General features: G+C 39.5%; 1 protein-coding gene across 1 annotated transcript; it reads right to left on the bottom strand.

Moving 5' to 3' along the window:
- Nucleotides 1-11,299: 11,299 nt before the first annotated feature.
- On the bottom strand, nucleotides 11,300-25,699 carry dph2 (diphthamide biosynthesis 2). The gene is made up of 7 exons (XM_088928272.1): nucleotides 25,648-25,699; nucleotides 23,185-23,347; nucleotides 20,512-20,624; nucleotides 18,155-18,375; nucleotides 17,130-17,831; nucleotides 16,625-16,813; nucleotides 11,300-15,004 (listed from the first exon to the last, which is right to left on the bottom strand). The coding sequence occupies exons 2-7, from the start codon at nucleotides 23,335-23,337 to the stop codon at nucleotides 14,880-14,882; spliced, it is 1,503 nt and encodes a 500-aa protein (XP_088784398.1). The 5' UTR covers nucleotides 23,338-23,347; nucleotides 25,648-25,699; the 3' UTR covers nucleotides 11,300-14,879.
- Between the last annotated feature and the right edge of the window lie 352 nt (nucleotides 25,700-26,051).

The following is a 26,051-nucleotide window of genomic DNA, read 5'->3' as shown; positions in this document are numbered from 1 at the left end:
TTTCGGAATAATTTATAGATATTCAGCTAAAAAAAACAACTTAACTGCTGGGAGAAACTCCTGCACAACTGACTCAGATCATGACAAATTTTATGAATCCCCAATCGGGTACATAAAGGTTTTGTTGCAGGACCAAAAATGTTTCAGTGAAAAATGAAACCTGTAGCATAGAAAAATAAGAAGGAATATAATGTCTGAGAATGCTCAGAATGGATAGGCTTCTATCTAATATCAAGCAAAATGGCATCATGTGACTATAAAACGGTATAACCTATAGGAAAGAACATGAAAATCCAAACAAATAACTGTACAATGTGGAGGACAACTAATCAAAACAAATCTCCATAAAACACAGAGGATAACTATGGCATAGTGCTTATTCGTTAATCACATATATCAGGGTAAATTTTTGTAAAGGCAGATGATCTGGCCGGTTAGTCGCACCCTCCTTATATAAATCAAAGAACACAGTATGGACTGCATTGCCACATGCAATCACACAGGAAAGATTATTGAAATTTACCCCTTTCTCAACTTTTGCAAAGGGCAAAGGCAAGATAACAGTAATCAACATTCCAAGTGCTTAGCAAATGGGCTTATACAGATAAAGAATTACAGTTCTGCACTTCAAACTAATACATTTTTAAATTCTTACAATTGTGGTGCACTGTTAAACCTGGTCAGCTCAGTTTATTTCTATCACATCTGTAATTGACTCGATTCTCTTTAAGAGGATCACAGACCCTAAGCGGTAGCTCTTTCCTGAGGATGACTGAGTATCACTGTAGTGGAATTCAATCCCTATTTTTTCATCATTTCTGTTTTCAATCTTGGAGCATCTAAATGCATAATATGATACTGGGCTCTTTAAACTCTTTGTTTAAAAGCTTTGAGGAAAAACAAAATAGATTGTCTGCTTTCTTATTTCAGCTTCAAAACGCAAACATCTAGATGTTTATCAGCCTTCATAAAGCTGAAGGAGTCAGACCAGCAAGAAACCATTATCACCGTGATGGATGTCACAGTAGGATTTTATCAGCAACCTGAAATCGGATCGCTGCAGGCAGTCTTTTATTCTTTTGGCATCTCCAGAACAAGTAGGTGAATCACAAATGTAAAGGGACTGAGTATTAACTTTTTTTCCTTGTATACTCTACCAGAACAAAACTACCATAGTAAAAAAAGAAAAGAAAACTATAATAGAAACTCAACAAAGTTTCCTTCCTCTACTCAGTTTTAAACTAAAATTTAAAGATTTATCAGAATTTTTTTCCCCAAAAAATACAGTTTATTACATTAAAAAAATAAGTTTTACCTCTTTAAGGGCCCTTTGTAAGTTTTCATGCCTGTCAGTGGTGAAATCTAGTTACCAGCCAACACAAATAACTTAAACTTAGACTTTCGAAGGCAGCTCCTGAAACAGGTAACTTTTAATGAAGGAATGAAGAGGAAACTTTCAAAACTAAAGATACTGTACAAATGTAGACATTTTAAAGATTAAGAATCATTTGAGTCTACACATTATAATCACCAGACAAACAGATGTTAACCTTTGATTTTGCATTGTACAGTGCATTCATTGATATCTGATATCTTTCCATGTTTACTAATTATTTGGTTTGAATTAAACTCATGTGGAATGCTTCTCTCTTGAAAGATGCATGACTAAAGGGATAACCATTTAGGTGAACCATTGCCTTGCTTTAACACCAACACAAAAAAGGCACTATAGGTCATACTGTAGGTGTGAAATAGTGAAATAGCAATTCACCAGTAAAAAGCAAGCGTGATGTGTCATGTGAACTGTAAAGAACCACTGAAATAGATGTTTATGAGACTATAAAAAGTAACTTGCTGACGCAATTTGTGCATTTAAGAACATTCATGTAATGCTATAATTAGAAATGCATTTTTTTCTTCTCAGTGTTCAGTATTGATATGCTTTTTGCATTCAATGCAACTGCAGTTGATTTAGTTTATACACATTGAGTCTATTACATACAGTACACATACAAAAACTAACAAAGAATGCACAATGTACAATTTCATCAAATGCAATATACTGTAGCTAATCACTAAGCATCAGTATTAATATAGAATAAATATTTCTGAATGCTTTATGGATATCACACACCTCCCTACCATCACCATTTAATTTTACATTTATTTTATTAATTATATTATTTTTTCTGTATATTTTAGATTCCAATTAAGCACTCTTGAAAGCCTAACATTCAGACAGTAAATTGTGTGACATACTGTATGGCTCTGATCCCAGCTAGATATTAATGTGACAGAGTGAAGTTTTTCTGCATTTTCAATCTAAAAAGGCTTTTGATAGCAAGTGTGATTTCAATCACATGTAGGCTAAACCTTATGACAAAGCTTCTGTCAACTTCGATAGAACAGGTCCCATTTAGCTGAGTAACAAGGAGAAGATGACTCAGACCAGTCAACAGACTGAAAGGTGTATTAGGGAATTAAAAACCAAACTGCTTTATATATCTTTACAAAATGTACAGTGTAACTTAAAGAAAATCTCATAAATGCTTGGTGTTATACACATCAAACAATCAAATTGTAATCACATTTGAAACTTAGACAAAGAAAATATGAAAGCATATACAGAGATACAAAAACTCATAATATGTTCTCAAAATGAAACATAGTACAGCACACTGTCAAAAATAAAAGCATTACGAAGATATTATTGCACATGACATCCCTGTAAACAATCCTAACAGCATTGATGAAGCATCCTTCTCAGCCTCTGGATAGGCTGTAGAGGGATTTCCCATCTCTCTTCCTGGGCAGCTGAAGTCAAAAGTCAGCTGGTTTGTAACAGTTACCTTCTGTTGAACAGCTGATCACACAGTAGTTCTGTTTGACTCAGGTCACGACAAACGTTGGCCACAACAAGACTTCAGTATTGTTTTCTTGAAGTCATGCCATTGTAATCAAAGTTCCTTGCAGTTGTCCTGCGGAAAAACTCTCTCCTTGACTTGCTGGAATGGAAAAATATGACTCAAGGACTTTGTTGGTGTATCACCGAGCAACAAGACTGCATTGTGCCGAATGAAATTCCTCCTCATATCATCACAGTTCCAACATCTAACTGGTTGGCTGTAACAATACAACAACCAGTATGGGATAACGCTGATCCACTGGGCGTTATCTTCAAGAGCAACACACTACTCTAGTATCACCCCTGATGTTCTCTGGCTCACAAAAGGCAGTGATTTTACCTCAACACTACCTCTGATTGGCCTCTGAGCATACATATTATTTTCACCCAGGCTGCACTTTTTCAGAACTAGTCTACTGATTGGTTAAGTAGAACATTTAATTCTCCAAACACCTTCTATCATTGACAAGCTGTCCTCAATCATGCCGATAGCTTTATTACTCAGGTGGGACATGGTCATACATTTCTCTGTTCTTGCATTATTTCAGATCATGTCTTTTTTTGACAGATTTAATTCAACTCAAACACCAAGCATTCAACAGTTAGTGATTGTTAAATCACATGATGTTAGTGTCACGATTATAGTCCCCCCTCCTTAAGGGTGCTCCAGCCCTTTCACTAAGACTTTATTCTCTGCACCTGTTCCCTATTCCCAGCCCACCTTAAAAGCCAGGCGCTGACGCTCATCCGGGCTCTGCATCTGATTTCCATATCGTGCGAGTCCGGGACCTGGAAGCGCCTGGTCCCGTTAAGGTTTTAACCTCTGTTCCCGTTCCCGTTCCTGTTCCCCGTCCGCCGGTTCCGACCCGGCCTTCGTGGTTTTAATTCTTTCTTCTGATGGATCTTCTGGTTTTGGACTTACCCTTGTGTTTTGGATATTCCCTAAGGACTACTCTCTCGGATTGTTCGCCTCGGCCACACCTCCCCCGTGCACCAGCGCACCTTGGACACGCCCCCCTGTCTTCAGCCCCGTTTTCCTGCATGACGTTTCCCTAGTGTTTCCCCACTCCGTCGGACTGTGTCGTCCGCATAGGGTCCGGAAAGAACTGTTCGTTACAGAATGCAGAGCCAACACCTGGACCCCGCGGACGGCACCCTGGCAGCCTGGATTCCATCAGTTTTTTTTTTCCCCCCTTTTTTTTTCTTAGGGCTTCGGAGCCGCCCTGAAAAGGAGGGGCGTACTGTCACGATTATAGTCCCCCCTCCTTAAGGGTGCTCCAGCCCTTTCACTAAGACTTTATTCTCTGCACCTGTTCCCTATTCCCAGCCCACCTTAAAAGCCAGGCGCTGACGCTCATCCGGGCTCTGCATCTGATTTCCATATCGTGCGAGTCCGGGACCTGGAAGCGCCTGGTCCCGTTAAGGTTTTAACCTCTGTTCCCGTTCCCGTTCCTGTTCCCCGTCCGCCGGTTCCGACCCGGCCTTCGTGGTTTTAATTCTTTCTTCTGATGGATCTTCTGGTTTTGGACTTACCCTTGTGTTTTGGATATTCCCTAAGGACTACTCTCTCGGATTGTTCGCCTCGGCCACACCTCCCCCGTGCACCAGCGCACCTTGGACACGCCCCCCTGTCTTCAGCCCCGTTTTCCTGCATGACGTTTCCCTAGTGTTTCCCCACTCCGTCGGACTGTGTCGTCCGCATAGGGTCCGGAAAGAACTGTTCGTTACAGTTAGCTCACTATTTTTTACTCAAGGAACATATACTGCTAAGACATTCAAAAACTCTTGCATACAGTACTGTCTTGAACTGAAGTCATGGAAATCATTTTGCAGAAACACCTTTAAGGCATCTGGCAACAGTAAAATACAATCAATTCAACACAGAGTACTCCACAGAACATTTACTGAAAAAAAGATTATTTACAATGGATCTAACTGGCTCAAGAAATGCTCAATATTACACACAAAGTGTCTGACAAGTATGTTCATGCTTTTTGGGATTGTCTTCAATATATCAGCTATGGGAAAGGTCACAGTAGGATTCAATTTTTTTACTTATCATGGGCTAAACCATCATATTTTTTTCAGACCTACAGTATACTTAATGAAAGTCCTCTTATCTATGAACTCCAACCCAGTACGTTTAACTACTTCTTCTGTTCCTTCAACATACAAAAAGGTATATACGGTAAGAATAAAATTGGAAATGTGCTTAAAATATTCCTAACGCGCTAGATGAATCTAATAATAGATTGTGTTTCCTTGGAAAACCTCATTGCAAAAACTACAGGATAAGGTATGGGAGTTTGTATTGTTTTCAGACTCACAGAAATAGGGAAATAACTTAAATCTTACATTCATTTTACATTCTGTTTACTGTCAAATTAAGCAGCATAAGATATTGAAGTAATGGCAGATAACACCACCATACCAACTCCAAAGGAACTGTAACTCCACTAACAGGAAGCAGTGGTTATGGCTGTGGACTCCAGACTAAAGGAAGCATCCACAGAGCAGTCTGTCACTGCAGCAAATGGAACATGCTAGGACAGGGGATGCTGCATCAGGTCTCAGCAATTTACCTGGTAGCTTTTCAGCCTGTGGGTGCACACGCAGGTTGTGGAAAGAAGAAGAAACTACTGGTAGAGAACACTATGTTTAGCAAAATGGCACTAAAGAAACAAACCATAGTGTAGAACTACAGGTAGCTTACCTCTTAACAGCACTGCATGAGAGGAGAAACCAGTGCCTATTTGTTTGGAGGGGTCCTCAGAAAGGTCAAAAGGTTGTAAACAGATAGGAGACTGGTTATATGCCTGAAACTTAGCTAGTGGAACATACCATTGCTGCAATGCTGAGAAGGGAGGTTATCAGAGCCAGATGCTATTTCTAAAAATGGCAACCAGGTATAGAAGATCTAATGAATGTCTGTCTAGCATATTGTTAAGGGTTTCATGTATTTGTGTGTCCAAGTAGTCCGGACTACTGTGTTATGTGTTTTTTGTCTTGTGAATTTTATGTTTTACGCCTAGTGTATCCATAATGGTACAGCTCAAATCCTGTTTTAAGGGTGTGGTGAGCACTAGGACTTGTTGGGAGTCAGAGTTGGTTTTGGTGAGTTAGGAGCTTGGGAATAAGAGCAAGGTGTGAGTGGATATTATAAGAAAGGTTGTTACTTTATTTATTTCTGATTTGGTTTGTTTGAGTGCTGACTTGCAATCATGTATTATTTCCTCTCTTTGAACAAAACGTCCTACAGCCAACACTACCCACACAGGAGGTGTTGGTGTGACAACAACAATTCATCAATACTGATGATGACTACAACAAACGTCATGTGGTCCCTTTACAGTGGTACCAGGTGCTCAAACTCCAGCATAGAGCATAGAATTATACATCCTTGCCATGAGCCTACAAGCAACCAATTAACATTTGTGCATGACAGTTATGATGTCTACGTCCTAGACATCAATACATGCCTTGTAATTGGCCAGTACATACAAAGTGTAATATAAGTTGGAAGTAAAGTTCACTACAATATTATATCTTTATCACTTTTAATTAGTGTGGTGAATGTTTTTATCCAAAGTGACTTACAAAGATTAGAATTAAAACTATCATCAAACATCTATCCTCTAACCCCCTTTAACATATGAAGGGAACAAGGCAGTAAGACAATGATATTACCAAGAACAATTAGACATAACCTCAGTCACTCTGGTTTGGACTAAACTGACTAAACTGCATTACAATCACACAATTGTGATTTTTTTCAGTAGGGAAAAGAGGACAGAATAATATATGAAAATCTGTTGTTGAGAACAAGATTGCTTTTTCAAGGATACTGATTTTTGCAATCGAAAATAATGGTTTCAGTTTAAGTAGGCGGAACTCTTTACCCAGCTCCCCCTACTTCCCCAAATAAAATCAACGGACTGGAACATGACAAACAAGAATTACAGGGGACAAGACACAGTGATCATCTGGGTGGAACACTTGTCTGGAACAAGACATGGCCTGCCTCTCTGTCCTACAATTTGGAGGCTCATCACTGCTGCAACTGAATGATAGACACTACTAATTTCAAACATTTCGCCCTTTACTCTTCATCTCAACCAGCAAAACAACATCCAGATCGCGTATCTTTTAAACAACACCAGTTGTTTTACTTTTCCATCAGACAAGCCGTTAAATGTGAAATGTTTTACTCTTTTCTATTTACACCCATCTTATTCATCTACGAGTAGCAGTTTGGTTGCTCTGCATACACCAGCAGTGTGCTGTTGAAGTGGCATGAAAATGCCTATGCGATCATCCATCAGGGAGTGCGGGATTTGGAAGACAATGGATCAACAATGCCACGCTTGAAAAATATCACTGCCACATCCATTTATTTGATTTATTTCAACTTTGATCAAATCTAGATGACATGTCACCTTTTTTGAACTTTCTCCGGGTGGCTCTATGTGAAATCATGGTTTATTTGCTACTAAGCCACTAGATTTGAGAGACAGCGACTGGCAGTCAGTGACAGTGGCAGTAAGCAGAACTATCTCTTTACATTGTAGAATTGTTGCCCCCTGTCAAAGAACAAAGGAATGATTTTATTTTGATAGTATTACATTTTATTAAGATTTTATTTTGTGTTATGCCTGAACACGAGAGCAATCTAAACAGATATTGACCGATCAGTCCGATTGTGGTGTAACTCCTGGGAGGGATCTATAATAATAATAATAATGATGATGATGATCTTTACACTTACGTGGAGCTTTTCTGGACCCTCCACTCAAACCCTTTTACAAGTAATGGGGACTCCTCTCCACTGCCCCACCTGGAAGATGCTATAGCAGCCAAAGTGCACCAGAACGCTCACCACACATCAGCTCTCAGTGGGCAGGAGAACAGAGTAATGATTCATAGATGGGGATTGTTAGGAGGGCATCGTGGGTAAAGACCAGAGGGAAATTTGGCCAGGACACCGGGGTAACACCCCTACTTTTTTCAAGAAACACCCTGGGGTGTTTATTGACCACAGAGAGTAAATACCTTTTTTTTACAGTATATTGTCACTACACTGGAGCATTAGGACCCACGCAGACTGCAGGGTGAGGGCTCCCTACTGGTCCCTGTAACACCTCTTCCAGCTGCAATCTTAGCTTTCCCTGTAGTCTCCCATCCAGATACTTGCCAGTCTCACATCTGCTGAGCTTCAGAGGGTTGGCACTTGTGACTTGCAGGCATGGCTATATATGTACTGTATTATAACCAACACGTCAGTCAGCACTTTGAAATCCTGTCTTAAAACTCACTTTTACATGCTAGTTTTGTTCACGTACTGTAAAAATGTGTATGCACATGCCTCTGTTGTTTTTGACTTTGTCTTGTTTTCATTCAAAACATCTTGGGATTATATATTGTATCAAGAAAGGTGCTGTAAAATAAAGCTTATTGTTAATAATGGAATTCAGTGCTTTCTTAGAGGAAGCAATTTATATCCAAAACTCACAAACTTTTTAATTAGAATGGAATGAATTGCTTTTATCCAAAACAAATGTCATATCTACTGCAAATACACCTACTTTCTGCATTTTTTTTTCTTAAAAAGAAGCTTTGAATCTTTTAATTTTTTTATGAAAAGGCTGATAGTTGGTAATAATTCTACTTATGAAAAGAAAAAATGTGGTACTCGTTTGTTTTGTTTATATGAAGGTGGAGGCGTTGCAATTTAATGTTGTGGTTTGCAGTCTGCATTGCCATTTTAAAGATGGGGAAATGAAATCTGGTTTTAGGAGTGCTGTGCAATGCTCTGCTTCATGTTCAAAACGACTGGGAGGTTGTGTTTACTGTGTGATTCTCCTTTAATGCTTTGCAAATGATGTGATTATGTACTGGACATAATTAGGATTAGCTGGAGCACGCTGAATTCTTCCCTCAGCAAAATTAACTAACAATGTTCAAGGGACTAAATGCTGCAGATGTCTGGGACCCTCATTTTAATCTGCCTTTTGATGAAGTACATAATGCAGCAAATGGCCAAAATCACGTAAACTGACACATCGAAGGATTAAGATTGAGCATAATGTTCTTATAGTTTACAAGCTCATGCAGGAGGATGACTTTTTGCCCACTACACACCACGCATTTGTTTGAAACATTCTAAATTTAGAAATGAACAATCATGACGTAAACAAAGCAGCTTTCTTATTTATTGTTTATTGTTTTTCTTCATGAAAATCGTATTTGGCCAATAATATTTATTAGTTCACCCCTGATGAATATATAATGCATTTTGCTTATGCTGCTTTGCGGATGCACATTTACAAATGTGCTTTGAATGAAAAATAATATTTTACTTCAAGTAAAACTTTATTCAATATTAAGGAACGGGATGATGCTAAGCACTTAAAAGTGTGAAAACATCTTAATATTCATTTTATATTCTTTTCATATTGTTTTTATATGTGCTATTTGAAAGGACTAAGAAGGTGTATGCATAGATATAGATTGCTTATATTCATAGCAACAATATAAGGACCATGTGTCATTTTTAAGATTGCTGAGAATTGCTCTTTTTCAAATTACCTTTAATTTCTGTGTTGGATGGAACTACTAAAAAGCATGTGAAGAGGTGCTATTTGTTTAAGGGCAATGCATCAGGGTATTACAGAAATTATTTGTGCTCTGTGTGACACTTACAAACCGATAAACTATCACTTTGCATTAAAGGAGACTAGACCATATTTTGTGTCTGTTCTGCAAAAAACTTGATATGACAACATCCAAACAATGGTTCTTCTTTAGGCTATATTTGTTTCTAAATCCTCAGTTTTTACATTGTTATGGTTCCTTACAAATTTTTTTTTTTAATTCCATGATGTTATTTGATGCGCATTATGCTTGCGTAGTATAAAAAATACATATCCAAAATTTAATATAAGTAATCTTTTTTTGGGTAAGGTAAATAAATTAACCTATACAGTACATTCTGTTAAATGTCCTCTTGACTAGCTCTTCTATCTTTCTGTGGGAAGGATCAATTATTCCTGACAAGACATGCATTCTTGACAGAAAAAGTGTTTATTACTTCTGAAAGAGGAATGTATTGTAACCCTTCCAAACTGTGAAGTGGGAAAATGATGACAGACAGTACACCTGTCTGTCTACACAAACAGCACTGACAGTACCAGGATTAAAGAATTCAGCCTTTGCAACAATTAAATGTAGTGTTATATTACTGTATGCAATGCAAAATATAAATGGGCATTTAAACTAACTTTAACGGAGAATACTGTTCAAAATGGTGATCCAGAAAAGTATCATTGCGGTCTATTTTAATTAAATAGAACACTTTGCTGTTTCATTTCTTAATTAGAAATGTTAATGACACAGGGTAAGATAAGAGCAGCTGGCAATCATGAAAGAAAGCCTTGTCCAGCTTTGTTCTAAGAGATCTGGCATCACAGAAAAGCAGCTTGCGTTCATGATGATGAACAATGCTACAGCAAGAGGACAGGAGGGTACTTCACTCCTTCCGGGCTGTTCATAAATCCCCAGAGTGGCAGCAGGAAGACTAACATCATATTCCTGTTCTACCATTCAACAGTGACTTGGGTAAAACTCAGGCCTAGTGCTGTTCTACACTCCAAAGGCATCAACAAAGATCACCCCGTACACTTTGGATCAAATCTATGGAAACAATGAACCAGGAGACACAAGTGGAAACTATAGGAAAGCATTGTTTCAATTTGTTACTAGCTACCAAATTAGCTACAGTATATGAGTCAAATATCCTCTTTCTTACATATGATTTCTAAACTTTTGCCTATCATTTTGCAAAGTGTCTTAAAAGTGATGCTTTTGAGAATATTTATTCACCAAGTTCCTTTCTATAATTTAACCAATACTGACTTGAAATAACTTACTGATGTAAATATGAAGGCATGTTATATGTCACTGTATGGTCAGGTTAGATTAAAATGGTTTCATTTGGTGGATAAGTAAATATTATTTAAAACAAGACCCTGCTATTGCAAACGTATCTGTTGGGAACATCCTTACACCATCTGCAAGGGAGCTTGCTGTGGTAAAACAGCAGTTTATTTACAAGATACAGTATCTATACATTGCTGGTATTACAATTCAGATTGAAAGGTGGCAGCAAAAATAATACCTTTCAGCAGGAGCAGGGGTTGTTGTTATCCAGTCTAATGAAGAAGCTATGACTTCCACATCCCAAAATACTCCTGATTCTGATTCCAATTACTCATGTCAGGTGTCTTTAAAGGAGAGAGCTGCAAGGTGAACAATACACAAATCATTTTTGTATTCTGTGTACCATCAAATTTAAAATGTCGCTTTTAGAACTACAGTGGTTTGTTCTCAACACAAACCATGATAAAATGCATTTTATTTTTTCACAGGGCAAATACAGTCTGGAGTACACAATTAGATATGTACAGCTCACCACAACAGATGAATCCCACTGGTATTCCACCAAGAAGTTGCACTCTTCCAATTAAATATGGTACTGTTACAATAAACACTACATTTGTTACAAACAGGTGGCAAGCTGAATTAGATTTTGAGTTTACCAATATCTGTTAACAACAAAACCTCCATATTCTATACAGTTGCTGAGGTCAAATTTGATGTGATCAATTTTAATGTCACATTTTAAACTACATAATGGCCTAATTGAATTATTAACCAGTACTTTCAGAAAATGGCTTTCTTTTGTTTCCTCCTGAATAAAATGTACACATTTTGGAAGAAAGGGGAAAAGGCTAATCTCAAACCCAATTACACAAGCACAGAGGTCAGTTTTAAAAAGCAGGTCTATTATATGCACAGAACCATGTCCGTTTTGATTAATAAAACCATACATTTTATGCCTAAAACGTTTATTTCTATGATTTTTAATTGTTTAGCTTTGATGAAAAGAAAAAATCCACAATGAAGGATTCTGGGTATGAGATGATGGTAATTATAACATGGATTAAGCACAGTGAATGTTTTATCTCATTATGCACTGACAGATCTGCAAAATTTCATTGTGAAAAGCAAATGGATGCCATAATCTTTAACTTAGTGCATTTCAAAGAAAATGGCAAAACAAATCTTTAAAATCATATTACAGAGTCTGTCGGTACTTAATGAAATAGTGTAAGAAACGAACAACTGTTATTACTTTTAAATGTCAGTTTACATTGTACAGAAATATTATAAAAGAATCCAGGTAAATTGGTTGGATATTCCAGAGACCTTTATAAAATCCATATATTATCTAAAATGTCATACTGTATGTGCCGCCCTCTTGCAGTGTTCCTAGTTCCCTTTATCACAGTCCTCATCATTGCCATTGGTTATTTGTATGAAGAAGATTAATGTCATTCCCCTCCACCTTGTGTGAGGTCAGGCTGATCTTGCAATTGCTCTCATAATAGTTAAAATATGAGGGAATAATCCAGGACCCAGTGTGCACTCTGCAATGGTTTCTGAAGGAGGTGTTTTCTTTATCTTCAGGAGCAGGAATAGATTGGTTATACCTCAGCACTACTACAGTAGCTTGAGGTTTGTGGGTTCAGATCCTCACTGCGGACAGTCCCCTATTCCTTGAGCAGCATGGTTCACCCTGGTTTTTCCAGCCCACCCAACTCTATAAATGGGTGCTATCTTTTCTGAAGGGTCTGCTCTTCTACAGATAGCAGGATACATAAAGTTAAGGTTAAATTAAAATTGTTCGGATCTCTCATACTATACCTATCTGTTTATACATATAACCCTGCATTCTATCCTACTTTAGGCTACAATAAGCCTAAAGGTGACCTTCAGTATATATCTGACTCTAATCATAAGTTAAACGTATGGTTACTTAACCTGAACTAACAGTCTTCTAACTTCAATCAAATCCTTAACCCTAGCTTGTACAATCCATACTCTAACCTTAGCGGCAATGGAAAAATTAACATTAGGTCCATCTCCAATCCTCACCCAAACTTCAACTCAGAATTAAATTCTGTTACTTAGCCAAATATTAAATGCAGAATTAGATTCCATCAGAACCAACCCTACTCCTTTTTGAAGCGTTAGTACCAACACTAAGCCTAATCCTTAAGTAAGAGTTAGGTTTAGGGCTACAGCTAAGATGGGACATGGGACATCATTTGGCCATATGAAAAGTAACCATTCAGAATATCTCAAAGACGTTCTGTTCAAATACGTTCCCTCACACTGTATTCAGAGTCACTCCACCTCTAGGTTTGTACTCGGGAAGAAAGTCTTTGTTGGCAAAAAAAGCTTGAGAAAGAGTGTCTGGAAATTCTTCATGTAAATTGGAGTGGAAAGGCTAATTCTAAAAACTCTTTAAAAACCTGCAGAACTGGAAATATTTCTGGCCGTTTTCATTGAATATAAATTGTATCCTTCACTGTTGGGGGAATTGAATGTTATGGATGACAGTGACTCACTGTGAGCTCCTAACAGGCACAGTGGGGCTTGTTATCATTATATAGAAAATGTCTCTGTCATTTTAGCTGAGCACCACTGTAAAATAACAGCCCTTTAATTTCTCAACAGACAGCAAACCTTGGCCTGGGATATTACTTTGGTGAATATTTAATAAAATGAACAGAATTAAGTTATTGGATTTTGTTCTAAATGGCATTAAATACCCTCATGATTCTACTAAACTGATTTCTTGCACCAACCGCAGCTTTTTAATTAGTTCAGCTTTATAAAATATTTCTTGCTCCATGTGTACAAATTGATTTTCCCTTCTACAAATTTGCACCATTTGTTGAAAAAGACATATTTGGCAGGAGCTGAATTTTAACTGCAGAATGTTTTATAATCGTCAGCCTCAGGTAACATCACATTAACAGCCTATAACAAACAGCTTCTGAGGACAGAGGCAGAGGCTGTACACCCTCTCATAAAGCGGATATCTCTACACAGTATTTGCCCTGTGACACAAGGTCACCTACAGTAGTGAGATCACACTGGAAAAGGCTTACAAGATTGGTTGAATTCGTAAAAGAGTTTTACTCTCTGCAGGTAAGTCTACAGAAAAGATGGGTTCCGTCTTCCCGGGAGGCAATAGTTCAATATGTACAGTAGTAATCCAGATCTCCTTCAGACAATGCTACAAAGTTCCCTCTATTTAAAACAATGTACGTCCATTGCCAATATCCTTTCCCGAGATAAAACGGGTTTAATAAATTGTACTTCTCCTTAGGCTAAAAACAAAGCAGAAGATAATGATAAACTGCAGTTTAGGGGGCTTCTAATGAATGTTTACTAAACAGCTCAACATGAAAGTCTACAGTCAGAATATTATACTGATTATTCATTATCATTAGATTTCTCCTGTCTTACTGAGGTTGGTAATATCGTAGTATCATATACAGATGTTATCCTCAGATCAGTTAGCTACTAGCAACTAAACACTATGTAGATTAATTGAATGGGCTAATCTGCTACCATTCTAATGTAAATCCAATTAGGATATTTGCTGAACAGAATTATCTGCCTGCAGTTGGAAACCAAATGCTGCACTGTAATGCACTGTGTTCCTCAATTTATTTATTTATAGTGCTGTACAGAAAATCATACCTACTTTTCAAAAAATGCGTTTTCACCCTTTTCAAGGAGCAGTTTAATTGTGTTAAATACAATTATCCTTCAGTTCCTTTAAATTGAATTAAACTTTTATAGGGAATAGAGGAGGACAATTTTCTTTTCTCCTAATGTTACATGGGTCTATATCAGTATAAGAAACTTCAAAGTGAAAAATGAACAAGACTTTTCTTTACAATTTTTTTGTATTATTATTTTCTGCCCCACTTGCTGCAGTGAAAATGAGCAGGCCACGACAGGGAAGCGTTTGCCCTGTGGTCCCGAACAGGAAGACCTCCTCCTCTCCTCTGGTGTTCTGACATTGGCCCTGATGGGTTGCCGTTCAGTGCGGGGAGAGTCAGCTATTCCCTTCTTCCTCATACGCAATGGCAATTCCTCTTCGCCCTTCCACTGCCTTGGTTACCGGAGTTTCTCCCAGCTTCTGCTCCAGCCCTTGCCAGCTGCGACTGGCCAACAACGCAGCTAAAAAACAAAGACGGGCGATTATTCTCAGGTTTCTACCAAGGCTCCTTCAGTGCTACTCGTGGCAAGACAAACTGGTGCATTCTGTGTCATAACGAACAGCACATCAGTATCAATATAGGTTTCTGGTTCATTTCATAAACACACCATTATTAAACTGGTGTCACTTTCTTTCAGTGGCATTGTTCTTATGAAGAACCTTTTTTATTTATTGAATGCAACTCCCCCGTTCACCCATTTCTCCGCACAGTGAATGACTGAAGAAAAAATCCCAGCGTTTACTTTCCAGCAGGAGATGAATGAGGTTTTCTACGACAGCATCCCTAATTATCACTGCATTACCTGCCCTCTGTGTTATTGTCTGCTAAAAAAAAAGTTCATTTTCTAAATGCAAAATCCAGAATAAAGATAAGTATAAAGGAATAAAAAGATTGCTTTTGTATAGAAGACAAGTATCCAGCTTCCCTAAACGGCAAGTTGAACATAAATATACCCTGTTTTTCTGTATCCCTTATAACAAGTAGAATTTTATTCTTACTAAATCCACTGTGTAAAAATTCAAAAGAAAAATCCTACGATACATATGAAAGTATGCAGTATGTCTTATAGTATAAAACAAATAAGAATCTTAAACTGCTTGTATTTCATGTAGGTAATACCTCAGTTCCAGCAGACAAACCACACAGCATTTTATTCACAGCAGGCGTTAACAAGATCACTTTCTCCCCTCTGTGCTTCAAAGAATGAAAGGTAAGAAGTTCTTGGCAGCAGCATAAACGGTTTTCTTGCCCCGAAGGGAATAGTTTTAGAGCAAAACATATTCAAGAAAACGCACATTACAACAATCTCTCTCCTGATCTATGAATACATACAAAAAGGTCTCGCTGCCAAACTCAGTAATGGCTTACCTGCAACCAACGATACCAAGTATTTCCGAATCATTTGGATTTGGTAAAACTCATCAATATTTTCTTTCAGTTTTTTATTTTAATTTATATTGGTTATGCAATTGGAACAGCAAATGACTAATACATTTGTCATGCCTAAAGGCACAGCTTAAGACCTCTGTCTAAACAATGGGCTAAGCTCTTTCCAAAAGTGGTCCTTACCTGCCCTCTAGTGTCTGAATTTAAAACAGCTAGTACTGAATTCCCTGTAAAACGTGACCTTAAATAAAAGAAAATTTACCTAAAATGATCTTTCTGCATTTTTTTTTACTTGTATTTTTTTGCTTTTTTAGCAATAATAAAAGTGATTACTTTTATATTATTTGAACACAACTGTTTATTGTGAGCTGTGGTTGCTCTGTGGCGAAGGATCTGCGCCTGTGGCTGGAAGAGGAATCCTACTCCGTTGGGCCCTTGAGTAAGGCCCTTAACCCCAATTGTTCCAGGGGTGCCGTATAAATGGCTGACCCTGTGCTCTGACCCCAAGCTTCTCTCCCTGTCAGTGTGTCTCATGGAGAGCAAGTTAGGTCTTGCCTGAAAAGACAAATTCCTAATACAAGAAATTGTATATGGCTAATAAAGTGATCTTATCTTATTGTTTGTAAATGTATAACTTAAATTCCCTACGTTTTACATTTCATTATTTATCAAAATATATTTTCATTAGACAGACCTGCCGTATTTGCTTGTGACACTGTTAGGACTTGATTTCTCTGGACCAGAGAGGAGCCAGGATCAGTCCCTCCGAGCTCATATGAAGACAAGCCAGAGGAGCGCAGAGCCCCTGTGATGAGGGACACATCCGTTTCATTCCCATCGATGTCTGGATCTGACCGGAGGAACTCCACATAGCTACAGGCTCCTGCACACAAACACATCACAGTCCAATATGCTAAATTAAACAGGAAAATGTGTCTGTAAAATGACAAAACTAGAAATGGGGGGGGAAAAGCATCGCTATCTAATAAAAAATTCCATGCCAAGAATAAGAAAACAAAGCTTTAGGAGATATAAACATCATAGATCATTCATTAAAATTGTACATAAAAGACCTAGTGGAATCCTGAGTATACCACCCAAGGACATCACCAAGTTCTAAAGTTTAAAAGTCAAACAAACCTTTTTTTTTTAAATACAAAAAGCAAAAGAATCAAAAACAAGGATGGAATAAAACCTACCAGGCAGCAAGTCCCTGAAGTCAGTAACGTATTCTCCAGTCCATTCCCTGTTCTTGTTGCAGGCAATTTCCATCTCGAAAGGCGTGACAACAGGCCGGTAAAACTCACTGGAGTCCAGGAGAGAGTTCTCTGAACACGCCACCAGCACATACACATCAATCTCTAGGAAGTTTGCCAGCTTTGGTACATTTAACTTCCCCATCGCAAACATGTAGCTCTTCTTGCCTGCCTTTTTAATGGCTTCCTTCAGGTGGTCAATGATGGAGAGGTAATCTGCCACTCCAAGAGTGCCAACTAAAATTCCCACAACTCTGGCGTCTTTGGCCCTCTCAATTAAGTAGTAGCGCTTCATCAAGGACTTGTTAACATTAACCGTCTCTGGCCTCCCGACACCCGTTTCTGGGTTAAACGAACAGAACGAGCAGCGGTTCCAGGTCATCATGAAGTTCGTCAAGGTTGCACCTTCCTGGCCAATGAAAAACATGCTGTAGTCCTCCAAGCCGAGGCCTGCTTGCAGGCTGAAATGACGCCCAAATTTGTGAACAAGTGGACCCCCTGTCTGGTTTGGGAATACTCCTGTTCCTTCAGCCTCTTCATGCGTCCCATCTCTTTCTTTAAGACTGAAGGACAAGGCTCCTTCCACACTGATTCGAGACATGACCATATTTGGATATTCAGGCTGAAGTAGTTCCAGAAGGTCATCTGAAGACAGAAATTCAAATGGCTTTTTTGACAAACGCTTTAGGCACAAGACTCCACAACTCATTTAGACACTTAAAGAGTCTGATTACATACCAGAGATTTATTCTCCTGAATAAAAATTTCCTTATTAATATGCTAATAGTAATAAGTGAAAAATGCTTCAGCGACAAAGTAGTGCTCCTCGATTGCTAATCGGCTTCAATAAAGAAAACAGATTTTAATCCTCCACAAAAAGTTTTAGTTTCTTGCCGTATTACGTCATTTTCAATGTAACATTATCAAAGATTAAAGTAAATAAAGTTAGTATTAGGCTGACAGATTACCCATGATAAAGGAATAGATCACATCATAGAGTACAACTATGTGGCTCTGCTTGTCAGGGTAGAGTTCTCGGAAGGAAGAGGCACATTTCGTAAGGTTAACTGGTCTTCTCCCAAACACATACATCAGGGGCAGCCTTCTCGAGGGGCTCAGACACGCCCTGCCATAGTGAACGATACCCTCAGCGCCAACGTGTTCTGCTGCCACCTCATCCACGCAGCAGCTGCAACACAATCGGAGGAAATAGTCAAGTGAATGCATTACATAAAACACATGGACTGAAACACTTCGTGATAGTGTTCATAATCGTACCAGATTTACAATCGTAGTAAAGGAACTCATTTCACTTTTATCGTAGATTCTAGTAAGGGGCTGCAAAGGTTCATATAAGTCCTTTTAAAAATACAGTAGCTGACAACTTGAGACGAATTCCCATTCAACAGATGAACAAAGCATAAACTAACTAAAGAAAGGGTGCCCCTCTGTCCTCAACGACTTCAGACCAGTTGCACTGACTTCTCACATCATGAAGACACTGGAGAGGCTGGTCTTATCCCACCTGAGACCCCTGGTCAGCTCATCACTGGACACCCTACAGTTTGCCTACCAGCCCAGTGTTGGTGTGGAGGATGCGATCATCTACATGCTGCAAAGGGCCTACTCACACCTGGACAGGGCTGGCAACACTGTAAGGATCATGTTTTTCGACTTCTCCAGTGCCTTCAATACCATCCAGCCCTTACTTCTAAGGAGGAAGCTGGAGGAGATGCAAGTCGATGCCTCCACGACCTCGTGGATCACTGACTACCTGACAGGCAGACCACAGTCTGTGAGACTTCAGAACTGTGTGTCTGAACAGGTAGTGAGTAACACAGGGGCACCTCAAGGGACAGTTCTTTCTCCATTCCTCTTCACCCTCTATACTTCGGACTTTAAGTACAACTCAAAGTCATGCCACCTGCAGAAGTTCTCAGATGACTCTGCAATTGTGGGATGTATCAAGGGTGAACAGGAGGAGGAGTACAGAGGACTGGTCAGCAGCTTTGTGGAGTGGTGTGGGGTGAACCACTTGGAACTGAATGTGACGAAGACAAAGGAACTGGTGGTAGATTTCAGGAGGAAAAAGGTCAAACCTACTCCTGTCTACATCCATGGGAGTGGCGTGGAGATGGTGGACTCGTACAAGTACCTGGGAGAGCACATCGACGATAGACTGGAATGGTCTAAGAACATCGAGGCCATCTATAAGAAGGGACAGAGCCGACTCTACTTCTTGAGGAGGCTCAGGTCCTTCAATGTGTGTAGTAAGATGCTACACATGTTCTATCAGTCGGTGGTAGCGAGTGCCATTTTCTACGCAGTGGTGTGCTGGGGCTCTGGGATTAGAGCAGTAGATTCCAAAAGGCTGAACAAGCTCATCAGGAGAGCAAGCTCTGTTATTGGGTTTGACCTGGACTCCTTGGAGGTAGTGGCTGAGAGGAGAATGATGTCCAAACTAGAGGCCATCATGGACAACTTCTCCCATCCCCTCTATGACAGGCTTGCAGGAATGAAGAGCACGTTCAGCAATAGACTGATTCATCCACGGTGCGACAGGGAGCGCTACAGAAGGTCATTCTTGCCGTCTGCCATAAGACTGTACAACGCATCCACCTTGCGTCTTGGCAGAGGCAACATCGACAGTGACCTGTTTCTGGACTAAACGCATCTACACATCTACTGCTACATCTGTTCTCTTTCTTTTTCTTTTTCTTTTTCCCGTTTACAACCACTTTTTGTGCAATATATGCCAGGGACCTGTGCAATACATTTATATTTATATTTATATCTATAGTTACTCTGTGTTCTGTGTACTGTTCTGTTCTAGTTTGTTCTTGTGCATCCGGACTGTGAGTAACTCTTGTATTGTATTGTATGTATTGTACCATTATTATATAATTCGTTACACTGTGGCTGTGTTGTGTGTGTTAAGCTGCTGTTGCACTGCAATTTCCCTCACGGGATCAATAAAGTATCTATCTATCTATCTCAAGGTCTCCTAAAGGGTGGGAGGCCAGCCTCATTAAAGACTTCCAGAAAATAAGCCTCTGTTTTTCAGTCATCAAGAGACGCCTTATCTGAGAGCATTTTGGAGTGCCTATCAGGATGGTATCCCAGAGACTTCCATCCACATTACTGGTATGTCATCCCAATTAATGACAGGGCAGCCCTTTCTTTTCAGTGATTTCAAAATAAATATGGAACTTAAATGCCATTATCCCACTTTTGTTTTCGAGACAGTTTCATTCTTGGGGTTTCATTATCCTCTGTGGCTTAAACACTGCGAGAATCATCAGTAAGTCACATGGAGGACCATCACCTGCCATAGGATGTGTCTCCTAAAATGTACATTTTTGCACCTGTGCTCTTCTCTAGCTTGGAAGCTACTGCAACCGAATCAGCCAGAAGGTCATCTGGGAACTGCAGTGCGACCTGAAAGACAGAAACTAATGAGCTTTAACAGAGTTAACTGTCACTTTAATTGGTTTCATTCTGTCCTTGCTCTCATTAGTTGATTATACATGGAGATTAACCTGTCTGTTTTTCATCTCTCTTCTTCCCTTTACAAACTTCAGTAGTTATTTTTAAGCCAGCTCTGTACCCTAATTAATAGGAAACCTTTTTCGATCACTGTTGAAGAGTAGAATTAACCTTGCTTTTATATTATGGAAAGTGTAAATGATGGGCCTGCTGTTTAGTATACATTGTGTCTATTTTATGCTGAAACCACATCTCATCAGGAACAGAGATGAGAAATTAGAAAAAAACAGCAAAATGTTTAGCCAGAAATGAGGAGTTAAAGAATGGCAAAGTAATTAATGTCAACTTTGTTCAAATTTCAAATAAGGCAAAACAGAGTATGAATGTCAATATGTGAAGGCAACAAAATAAGTTGAATAAGCAAAAATCAACTCAGAATATTTAAACATCTATGATAACAATAAAACCCAGAAAGTTCAATCCAAAGACATTCTTTTTGGGATTTTCTTTGTCTCCACCGGTCTCCTGCACTTTCTCTTTAATAGGTGAGTTGCTTTAAACTGCAACCCATCAATGCTGAAACTAAAGACATTGGCAAATACAGGGACCTTCCCAAACGTTAACATTTTTTAATTCTAAAACTAATAGCCTTCATAGATATAAAAGAATAGGGTCACAAAAATTCCATGCAAGGACAAACTTAAGAATTCCACAGTTTGAGGGTTACACTAAAAGAAGATAACTAGATACAGTGCCTTGCAAAAGTATTCGGTCCCCTTGAACTTTTCAACCTTTTGCCACATTTCAGGCTTCAAACATAAAGATATAAATTTTTTATTTTATGTGAAGAATCACCAACAAGTGGGACACAATTGTGAAGTGGAACGAAATCTATTGGATTTTTGAAACTTTTTTAACTAATAAAAAAATGAAAAGTGGGGCGTGCAAAATTATTCGGCCCCTTTACTTTCAGTGCAGCAAACTCACTCCAGAAGTTCAGCGAGGATCTCTGAATGATCCAATGTTGTCCTAAATGACTGATGGTGATAAATAGAATCCACCTGTGTGTAATCAAGTCTCTGTATAAATGCACCTGCTCTGTGATAGTCTCAAGGTTCTGTTGAAAGCGCAGAGAGCATCATGAAGACCAAGGAACACACCAGGCAGGTCCGTAATACTGTTGTGGAGAAGTTTAAAGCCGGATTTGGATACAAAAAGATTTCCCAAGCTTCAAACATCCCAAGGAGCACTGTGCAAGCGATCATCTTGAAATGGAAGGAGTATCAGACCACTGCAAATCTACCAAGACCTGGCCGTCCCTCTAAACTTTCAGCTCAGACAAGGAGAAGACTGATCAGAGATGCAGCCAAGAGGCCCATGATCACTCTGGATGAACTGCAGAGAACTACAGCTGAGGTGGGAGAGTCTGTCCATAGGACAACAATCAGTCTTACACTGCACAAATCTGGCCTTTATGGAAGAGTGGCAAGAAGAAAGCCATTTCTCAAAGATATCCATAAAAAGTCTCGTCTAAAGTTTGCCACAAGCCACCTGGGAGACACCCCAAACATGTGGAAGAAGGTGCTCTGGTCAGATGAAACCAAAATCGAACTTTTTGGCCACAAAGCAAAACGATATGTTTGGCGTAAAAGCAACACAGCTCATCACCCTCAACACACCATCCCCACTGTCAAACATGGTGGTGGCAGCATCATGGTTTGGGCCTGCTTTTCTTCAGCAGGGACAGGGAAGATGGTTAAAATTGAGGGGAAGATGGATGCAGCCAAATACAGGACCATTCTGGATGAAAACCTGTTGGAGTCTGCAAAAGACCTGAAACTGGGACGGAGATTTATCTTCCAACAAGACAATGATCCCAAACATACAGCAAAATCTACAAAGGAATGGTTCACAAATAAACGTATCCAGGTGTTTGAATGGCCAAGTCAAAGTCCAGACCTGAATCCAATCGAGAATCTGTGGAAAGAGCTGAAAACTGCTGTTCACAAACGCTCTCCATCCAACCTCACTGAGCTCGAGCTGTTTTGCAAGGAAGAATGGGCAAGAATTTCAGTCTCTCGATGTGCAAAACTGATAGAGACATACCCCAAGCGACTTGCAGCTGTAATCGCAGCAAAAGGTGGCTCTACAAAGTATTAACGCAAGGGGGCCGAATAATTTTGCACGCCCCACTTTTCATTTTTTTTATTAGTTAAAAAAGTTTCAAAAATCCAATAGATTTCGTTCCACTTCACAATTGTGTCCCACTTGTTGGTGATTCTTCACATAAAATAAAAAATTTATATCTTTATGTTTGAAGCCTGAAATGTGGCAAAAGGTTGAAAAGTTCAAGGGGGCCGAATACTTTCGCAAGGCACTGTAACTGTTTGCTTATGCTTGTATGGATTTTCCCTTTACGTATAAGAGAAATCATGACTTGATAGATGGTCATTAGCCCTGTTGGTGGCATAACAGCCCTGGAAAAGGGACTTCAACATGACCTAAGACAAACCTTGAGGAATTGATTTTTTGTGATGAAACTACAGGTCTCCTCAATCTGGTACACCTCATCCAAGCTTTCAGCTGGTGTCCAGTTGTCTGTTGCCATGGTACTCAGGGACCGCTGAATCACCTGGGCACCATCACTGCTGAATGTGGCCGCCATGGTAACTGCTCTACAAGGAAAAAATATCAACTTGCAGTTAAACATCATCATTTTCTGACTGGTGAAGGTCACAGTGGTAATAAGCGGAGCAAAGCAGACCAGACTACCCTTTCCCGGGGAACAGCCTCCAGCTCCTCCTGGGGGATTTCCCGGTGCTCCCAGGACAGCTCAGAGATACAATCCCACCATTGCATCCTGGGTCTGCCCTCGCATCTCTTCCCAGTAGATCGCGCCCAGTACACCTCCAGCAGGAGGCGCCTGGGGCATCCTCACCAGATGTCTGACCCACCTCAGCTGGCTGCTCTCGATCCATAGGAGCAGGTCCTCCTGGATTGCCGAGCTCCTCACCCTGTCACAGAGCATAAGCCCACCAACCCTACGGAGAAACCTAATTTCCGCCGCTTGTACCCACAATCTCAGGCTTTCGGTCACAACCCATAGCCCATGACCAGGTAATAGGTGAAGACGGGGTTGGAGATCGTCCGGAAAATGGAGAGCTTGGTTTCAAAACTTAGCTCCTGTGTCACAACTGCAATCCGACATTCCCAGTCGTGTACAGCATCCACACGACTGTGGCTTTTGCACCAATTGGCTGGTCGATCCCCCTCTACCCTCATGCGTGAACAAGTCCCCGAGGTACTTAAAGGTCTCCACCTGGGGCGGCTGTTCCTCCCTCACTAGGAGAGAGTAATCTTCTCCTTTCCAGATCTGGGGGTGCTGACCCTCACCGTGACCCTGTCAAACTCAGCGGCAAACCTCTCTAGCGCGCCCAAAGATCTCAGTCAGATGAGGCAAAGAGGACAGCATCTTCCAGAAACAGCAGACATGCAACAGAGATCTGTCGCTTGTGGGTGATGTTGTCGGCTTTGCAGTTAAACGTTTATAAACACAATTTGTAACTAGTGGTTTCTGTAGTTCTTAATTTAGGTGTCTACAAAAATGGGCTTATAGTCACAAATCACAGAGCTGGATATACAGAATTTCTGTAACCTCTTTTGGAGAGAGGGCAAGATGTTCATGAAATAAAAACATTCTTTATAGCTCAGTCACAGTATTTTTTATTAATACTATCAACACACCAGGTTTGTTGTAAACCTGTTCAGCTCCTACAGTTCTTGTTGACACAAATATGCCTGCTATCCCCTGGTACATCTGAGCAGAACCAAATATTCTCATCCTAATGCTCAGGATGAAACAAAGGTCAAGGGTAAAGCTAATGAAAACTTAGTGCACCTGTACAAGACTGAACACTTGTACTCAAATGCAGTCATCATGCATTATTAGGTCCGGACCTCAAAACTAAATGTTGCATCTTGAAATTACATCAAAACTTGTGCTGCGCTTGTATTTATTTTTATAATCTGTTGTTTTCTATAGACATGAACACTCTATGGAAGCTCACAGGTAATATACAGACTATTTTAATAAGTTTCACTTATGATTTATGATTTTCATAAGCAAGAGTTAATGCTTATGTTTAAGTTGCATTCGTTTTATCTCGTGTCACCTTCATATTTAATTTATTTGGATGATGCATTTATATCACAAATGACTTTCATACATTTATACAGGGGATTTTACTGAAATGATCTGGGTGAAGTACCTTGCTCAAGGGCACAACAGCAATGATGCACCTGGGACTGGAACCCAAAACCTTCCAGTTACTGTCCAGAATCCTAACCACTTCCCCCTCTTCTTTTCCCTCCTTCATATTTTCTCTTTTGTGCTACAAATGACCTTTCACTTAAACGCTTCTTAAATCCCCTGGTCGACGAGTTTTTGGCGCTACCAGAGATGTATACATCACCATCAAATCCAGGCCACAAAATAATAACGCAGAACTGGAGGATCAGAATTGACCAGCGGGTCTCATACAGCTGTAGACGCGTAATGGGACAGACGTTACAGCTGTTGATAAAAAGCATGGCGAGTTTTCAAACTACACATGCCGTTTATCCATATCAAACTATATCCGAACAGTTTAATGAGAACACAGCAGGACTTCATTATAAAGCCCGTAACTTTTAATCCTCAGAGCCAGTTAATCACATTATCAGTCGTTTCCGAACAGACAGATCCACGATCCACGAGTGGTTCAGTATCAAAACGCATCTACGGTTGTACTGGGACTGTCGAAATCTATAGTTTAAATTCGTTTAGTTTACATTCCGTAAAAAAGAAAACTCAACGTGAAAAAAATGTTTTGAGATAATAACGAACTTTGTTTAGTGTACACAAAATATCCTGTATACATTTGACTCAAAACACAGACAATCCGTGTTTACTAAATTACAGTATGTTACAACTCACCAGCGTTACGAGCGACTCTCTTTATAGCGCATGGACTCGGCGTGGGAAAACTTCCGGGAATGGCGGACAGAAGGCGGGCACTCTGTATGAGGCTACCAATCAGCTACCACCATTCCATTCACCATTATCTGTATCGTAGACATTGTTCTACGTTCTGTTCTAAAATAATAATGTATTATTGCAGTTCCATTCCCATTGCGTGCAACAGATGAAAAACAAAGTGAACTACGTAGCACCTAGTTAGATATTATTGATACCATATAACATTTATATACAAAAAATCTTCACTAGTACGCGCAGGTATTCTTAACAATACATAATAATTGGATTAAACATTCAGGCAACAGTGCTTCCCGTCTGAGACACTAATGTGCATGTATTTTTGCAACGAAAGTAAGCTTTTA

The sequence above is a fragment of the Atractosteus spatula genome, chromosome 11, assembly GCF_055471065.1.
Source record: "Atractosteus spatula isolate fAtrSpa1 chromosome 11, fAtrSpa1.hap1, whole genome shotgun sequence".
NCBI lineage: Eukaryota > Metazoa > Chordata > Actinopteri > Semionotiformes > Lepisosteidae > Atractosteus > Atractosteus spatula.
The sequence above is the reverse complement of the archived record's forward strand: the minus strand, read 5'-3'. Positions and strand labels throughout refer to the sequence as shown.